General features: G+C 41.6%; 1 protein-coding gene across 1 annotated transcript in view; it reads right to left on the minus strand.

Annotated features, from left to right (window-relative positions):
• fbn1 (fibrillin 1) overlaps positions 1–6,988 on the minus strand; it is a 74,443-nt gene extending 67,455 nt beyond the window's left edge. Inside the window, exons 1-5 of the mRNA XM_085349505.1 lie at positions 6,679–6,988; positions 6,220–6,495; positions 4,258–4,340; positions 3,391–3,489; positions 1,507–1,602 (exon numbers count right to left, since the gene is read on the minus strand). Of these exons, the coding sequence (XP_085205631.1) occupies positions 1,507–1,602; positions 3,391–3,489; positions 4,258–4,340; positions 6,220–6,407 (466 nt within the window). The 5' untranslated portion in view covers positions 6,408–6,495; positions 6,679–6,988. The remainder of the gene's footprint in view (positions 1–1,506; positions 1,603–3,390; positions 3,490–4,257; positions 4,341–6,219; positions 6,496–6,678) is intronic.
• Positions 6,989–7,297: the final 309 nt, after the last annotated feature.

A 7,297-nucleotide genomic window follows, 5' to 3' on the forward strand; every position in this document is an offset into this window, starting at 1 on the left:
ACTAGTTGTGGTTAGGTGGAGCAAGAAATGAGCATCAAAAGTTTAGGCACATGCTCTTAGCTTTAAAACCATGGGAAAAAGACACCCAACCTACACACAGTGATCCTTTTCTATAGTGAAATTTAGTAAGCACAGTCATGTGAAAAAGAATATTTTCACAGGACTCATAACTCATGATTTAATACCAAATAAGCTGTATGATATTATTAGTTTCTCACATTGTTGTGTAGAATTTCTGACCCATTCTTCTTTACAGTGTTTGCTTCAGTTCATTGAGGTTTCCAGGCATCTGATTATACTTTGCTCTCTTAAGGTCCTGCAGCAATATTTTAAGGAGGCTGATATCTAGACCAGCGGTCCCCAACCCCCCGGGCCACTGACCGGTACCAGTCCATGAGTCGTTTGGTACCGAGCCATGAGAGTTGAGGCTCGGCTGTGAAATTCATGGTTTTTCAGGGTTTTTATCGTTTTAAAATAGTTACTTTTTTATCGTTTTTATCGTTAACTCGGTTTCCCTGGGTCTTTTCCCATGTGTTATGAATAAATCTTCTTTTTTTTGGTTTATTTTGTTGTATTTATCTGCGAAATCTTCAAGGCCAGTCCGTGAAAATATTGCCGGACATAAACCGGTCCGTGGCGCAAAAAAGGTTGGGGACCGCTGGTCTAGACTCTAACTGGGTCACTGCAGCACCTCAAGTGTTTTCTTTTTAAGCCATTTTATTGCACATTCAATGCTGTATACTGTCAGAATAATGATGCTTTAGCTGTCAGAGAGATGGCCTCTCATTTGACTCTAGAATACTTTGATATTCAGAGTTCATGGTCAGCTTAATGGCTGCAAGGCACCCAGGTCACAACACAAGCCCAAATCATCACCTCTCCTCTACCATGCTTCACAGTTGGTGTTAAGTGTTTGGTTTTCACCAAATGTGGCGCTGTAAATTACGGCCAAACCTCTCCATTCTGGTCGCACTTGCACAAAAAACATTATTCCAGAATTCCTTTGATTTGTTAAGATGCAAATTTTCAACCTTAATCTGTGCTGTTCTCTGACCTTGTGATTAGCTTGTCTGTCCAGTCTTGGGACGATTGTGGCGCTGTGTTAACACACATCTCAACGCTCAGAACAGAAATCTGCCAAAACCTCTGCTTCCACAGTGCTCACACTTGCTGATGATCAGTTAATCAGGTTCATTTGATTAGCAGCACCTGAGTGCTACTTATTCTCTGATTTCCCTTGAAAGCAGTAAGGCTTTTTCACATGACTATACACAGTGTTTTAATTAGACAATAAATTCTGTTCTTGCATTCATTAGCTCTTTTTTCCACCCAAATAAGAGTTGCCAGACTTGCTTCTAGAGGGCCTCAATGTTATTGACGCTAAGTTTTACTAAATAGCACTATTACAAGCTTGAGGGTAAAACAGAAACTCTAAGAAATAGAATTAAAAAGGAGGCAGATAATGATGAAGTTATTCAGAGTAATGCGTTTTATTATGAGCCTTACGTTGTCCACAGTGGTTTCCCACATAGCCCTTCTGACACAAGCACTGGTCCTCTGCACATGATCCCCCATTCATACACCGAATGTTACAGTGCTGGACTGTGGGAAGAACAAGACAAAGATACACACACATGAACACAGACCAGCGTTAGGGTTCAGTTCAGTGTATCCAAACACATGCTGCAGATTATATTTACGACATCAACAAAACTGACACTGAACCATGTTTCTTAAACGTTATGCTTCTAGATATTTCCTAAAAAAATTTATGGTGTGTAAACAGATGAGCACACCAGGTTGAAGTGCGGTGAGCTGCAAGGGAGCGACATAGAGAAGATGTTGATGGTGGACATCTTCCAAAGCATACACACTCCCAGTCGACACTTACACACACCCGTTCACAAAACCCACAGGACCGGCCGCTAGTATCAAGGATGTGATTGCAACATATATCAGTTGCTTCAGTCTTAGGCAGTTAAAAGGGATGCGTTCAGGTTCTTTGCCCTGCTATCTCATATGCTAGTACATAGAGCTGGGCGATATATTGAGTTTTTAAAAAATATCGATATATTTTTATACGAGATATAAGATGTGACAATATCCTTTATATCGATATAGTCTATGTTACGTTATAATTATACTTGTGGAGCCGCAAGTTTGCCTCTCTTTCGTCCACTTTTGTCTTTACGCAACGTTACTCGGCCTCGCCTCTCCTTCACTCAACACAACTCCCCCTCCTCCCCCATCGCTTCACCTGCAGGAAGCGACAAGATGGACACGGCAAATCTGCGTTAACGAGTTACTGCGCATCGCCCCGTGTGTGGGGCTGGACCGCGTCAACGTGTTAGCTAGCTAACCACGCTAACGAGCTAACCACGCTAACGCCATGCAGCCCAGAGGGGCTGCACGGCCTAAAACCCTTTCATTCTCTCAAAAGTTGACAGCGCGCCTTATGTATGAATTCTGGTTGTGCTTGATGGCCGCGAACCGATTTTATGTGGTACACGGCGCTCAGCAATCTGTCAAAATGTTTTAGTACGACTTTGGTCAGCTACGGAGCTGCACCGCTTGATGGATTGTCGGAGCATTACGGCTGAGCCTCGCGGAGTGATACGTACTGTGCTTCAGCGTAATATTACCGTATTGTGTGTGTATAAGGACCATAAATGGCACCTGTTAAGAGACGTGGTTACGAAGCGGATTTCAAACTCCAGGCTATCAGTCACACAGGAGAAGTTGGGAACAGAGCAGCTGTGAAATCTGTCTATGTTATTGTGCTCAGCGTCTTTTAGTTTACATTCTGACTGCACAATTGTGAGCTTTTTGTTATGCACAAAAACAACATTGTTTTCTTTTATTTATGGAGCATTATTATTTAATAAATGCTCATAATTTATTTTTGAGTAAATTTTATGTACATCTGCTCTATGTTAATAAAAGTGCCTGTGTGACATCTGGGACACAGCTTTGACTAAGAACTCTCTTTTTGTTCTTACTTTATGGCTTTAAAAAAAAAAATATCGAGATATATATCTTATATCGCCATCCAGCTAAAAAATATCGAGATATGAAATTTGGGTCATATCGCCCAGCCCTACTAGTACACATAAGCTGGTGCCCATTACTCATGATAAGGAGAGAAAAACAACTGTGATTTTTTTTAAGTGCCAAAAAATCAATTCGATTGCAATTTCTGTAATAAAAGAAAATTTATATAAGATGGCATATTTTCTGTCATCCATTACTCCTATTTGCATAAATCATAATTATCTTTGTCTATTGCCCCACTCCCATTCCAGCCACCCACATTATATATTACAAAACTAATAACACTTCAATGGAGCTGATTCAGAAGAAAGTATATGAAAATGGAGGTGAGTGAATGACCTGACTTGGATCCACAGGATGGTGCGATCTGACCATTGGGGCAGGTGCACATATTGGGTCTGGAGCAGAAACCATCTCCACATGAACTCCGGCAGATGGCTGCAAATGAGAAAATGATACTCGGTCAAAGAAAATACAAGGCCAAATAACAAAGCAACGCTCCAGGACTTGACTTTATTTTGCGTTCGAGAAATTCTGATGTTGTGGGTCTGCTGCTTGTCAGCCTGTCCGCTGCCGGTTTTGAATTTCAGGTTAGAATATCAGTTGTTGCAGCTAAAGCGCTGATCTTAACCTCATGCTAAACTCTCTTCTGTAATATTTCAAACACAGACCACAGTCCAAAGAAGGCCAAATCTTTCTTTTTGCCCTGATCGTGCTTTACTTGTAGAAGCTGACTTGGCAACGTTGCTGAGCTATTTTCTTCTGTGAGTTTTGTTACCATAAATGTTATGTGTTTTCAGTTGGTGTCGTCTGTGTTGCTCTGTTGTTCTCTTTCCCACAGACTTTTGTTGGCATGGTCCACTTCCCCCCCAGCTCCCATCAGGTAGAGTCCAGCCAATGAACCCTACTCCATGAACCCCACTGCTAAACAATGTCATTAGAGCTGCGACCGGCATCCAGCCAGCGCTGCAATCACACAGCTTCTCAGACTCTCTTGTCTACTAAGTGAGTGAAGGCAGGTGAAGTTTGACAGAGCAAAATGTGGAGTCAATACAATTAATGACAAAGTATACCTGAAGTAACCACAGCCAGAGAAATAGACCAAATAAATTTTGGATAAAATAAATAAAAACTGAAATTTATGGCAAAAATTGATTTAAAATTGACAATGAGAAGTGCAAGTAGACTAATAGAGGTGATACTCACGAACAATGCACTGATTTCCTCCAGTCAGAGTCTTCCAACCTGGGCAGCAGTAGGCGTTGTTTCTTGAGCCGCACACATTTGGGCTGCAGACGATCAAAAAGTGATGATCCATGTCAAAAAAACTCAAGTATTTTCAAGACAAGTCCTTTAATTAAGATATATATCGAAGATCTGTCCAAGTGGGCTTGAAATTTGGCACACCAAACACTAATTACTCTATATTACTTACTCGTCTACATATTATTGAAACTGATGGTCTGTTTCTTGAAGCTTTTAAAACAGGTGGCAGGAATAATGGCACACTGCTCATGGACACTTTAATAGAATGGTAGTTGGGATCTGTCTGTGTTGTCCAAGCACAGCATCCATATTTTGTTAAATACACAAACACTGAGACCCTCCCAAAAATACTAACAATCAGGCATAGTGATAGATCAGGTGAGCCACAAAGTAAAGATAACCTGTAATCCCTGCTGATCACCTGATGAGCTGATCTGAAACCAAGTCCACTGCACCTATACACAAGGCTCAACATAGTTTGTAGACTTTCACTTGGTAAAAACCACACAGAGTGAACTATTTATGCTTCTTTAGCCCAGAAACAGTAGCTGCACATCTGCAAGCTGCAAGCTGCTTTGCAACCCACCTTCATCTCGACTTCTCATTGTCACCCCGTTTCTCACTTAATACCAAATTCTTTGTCACCATGTGCCAGTAATAAGCCATGTATTACTGTAGAAGTAAATGACAATCTTAATCACAATCTTTTGTATGTACAAAGGAACTGCCTGAATCATATCCTAACAGTCCTCAAAAAAAAAAACCACAAGCTGTCCATTGCTTTTACTTAGAAAGTTCTTGTGTGTGCCTGTGGTTCCCAAGCTTTTTTCACATGGATCTGATGTTCCCTTGCACAAATGACAGAACTAATTCTTTCATTTCTTAACTTTTTAAGTATCGAATAAAGCTGTCTGGTGTTCGTGTGTAAAACAATGTAGGGAACCACTGGAATATGCTATGATGTGAGCACAGCCACTATAAGAAATTTACTGCACCTGTACACAAAAATGTTTTATCTGACATGAAAGTGAACACCTAGTCCGTCCTCCCACCTACAGATGTTGAGCAGGTCGACATATGTGAACTTATAATCACTTTGCATACATTGACCAAGGGGTCAGTATATACATAATGTACACTGTAACTCAAACCAGACAATTGAAGCCATTTGGATGTTGGAAACAGTGGTAAGTCTGCATGACACAGTATGCAGCCTGTATGCACTTCCTGCACTGAACCCAGATGTTCAGATAGATTAACTTAAAGCATGTCAAATAAAAATGCCTGTGGAGAATGCTCATTGAGTTGTGTGACCTTCATCAGCTGTTTGCTGTCATCACTGAACACAAACGTTCTTTCTTTTCTGCATTGGTTTCCTCCTGTCTGTCTTTCCTTTCTGTCGCTCTCTCTTTCTCACACACACACACACACACACACACACACACACACACACAAAACCTCTCCAGCAGTGACCCACTGTGTACAGCTGCAGATGTGATTTATCCACAACTGGGGTGTGGTGTTTTTGGCTAGAAAGAGGATTAGGCTGTTACTCTCTTTCTTTCTCTCTCCCCCTCTCTCTCTCTCTCTGCCACAGCCACACGGCCAATGGCCTCCTTTGTTTGGATGTAATTTATTATTGCAGTCAGCAGGAATGTGATATTCTTGCCAGTATTTAATTACTAAACCTTTTCTCCAAACTTCCCATCACAGACAATGTCACTCATGGGTCCCAGTCTGCCTTTTTAAAAATACACAAAATCACACACACACACACACACACACACACACACACACACACACCAATTAACATGTGAGGACAGACACCTGCTCCAAGTTTAAAAGAAAAGAAAAGAAAAGATTTCCAAAACTGACTTTGCCGGATTATTAGAACCACATTACCCTCTGAGGACGTCCGTCCCTCCCCTCCTCTTGGCCCTACTGGCTCTGGTGTCGGTCTGCTTCGTCGCCAACTCAGTGATTTCGGTATCTGCCACCTCTGCTGCGTCTTTAGCCTCGGCACAGAGCGACAGTAAAGCCACAGTCACGGCCAACTGCAGCAGCCGTCCTCCACGCTTAATTTCTGTCATTTCCACTCTCAAGTGTACGACTTCAGTGAAGAAAAATCACTTTATGTAGTTTCCCAGCCCCGTCGACCTCTCCTGTCTGGAGTCAAAGCTGCACAACAATAAATGCAGGAGGGGAAAAAACATTTTGAAAGGAGACAGTGGAGACTGCAAGAAATCGTGGGCAAAAAACCAAATAAAAAACACTCTGCTGTTGTCACTGGGTTGGTGGTGATAGGTTTGCAAAAGCATGCAAAAAAAAAATAAAAAAATGTATCACCAGCCAATTCCTTACCTTGTCTCCCGAATAGGAGATTCGCTTGGGATTCGACAGAGGACTGTCTGCACTTTGACTTGCAGGTAAAAACAAAACAAAACAAAACAAAAACAATAAAAAAACAAAACAAAAAAACGTGTAGGAGCAAACTGTGGAAAAGAAAAAAAAAGCCACTGAAAACCGTCGCTTAGGCTCCTAGGCTATAAATAGATGCAACTTTTGAAGTCTGCCCGAGCGCATCCAATTGTGCGTGAATTGTGCACAGATAAGTTAGCTGATGCATTCCAGAGGATGAGAATGGTAAAACTCACTGCGTCTCTCCTTTCCAGCTGAGGTCTTTCCTCATCCCTGCTCAGCTCAACTTTCCCCAAACTCCCCCCTTCCGTGCCCTGCTCTCGCGATACAATAAAAATCTTGAGTTTAAAAATGCACTTTAAGCCGCGGACCTTCAGCATGCAGCGACACTATAACGACAGAGTCAGCCCAGAAAAAACCGGGAGGATGAAGACGTTTATATGTTTGTTTAAAGTCTGAATAATATAAATAACATGTCTTTTTTTTCATCTTTGAAACCAGTACACCTGCTCCTCCTTTGTTTAAACGTGGTGACACAGAACAGTTCCAAACGATAATCAGA

This window comes from Diplotaxodon limnothrissa, linkage group LG1, assembly GCF_057381915.1.
Source record: "Diplotaxodon limnothrissa isolate DT_005_m linkage group LG1, D_limnothrissa_male_GT1.1, whole genome shotgun sequence".
Classification (NCBI taxonomy): domain Eukaryota; kingdom Metazoa; phylum Chordata; class Actinopteri; order Cichliformes; family Cichlidae; genus Diplotaxodon; species Diplotaxodon limnothrissa.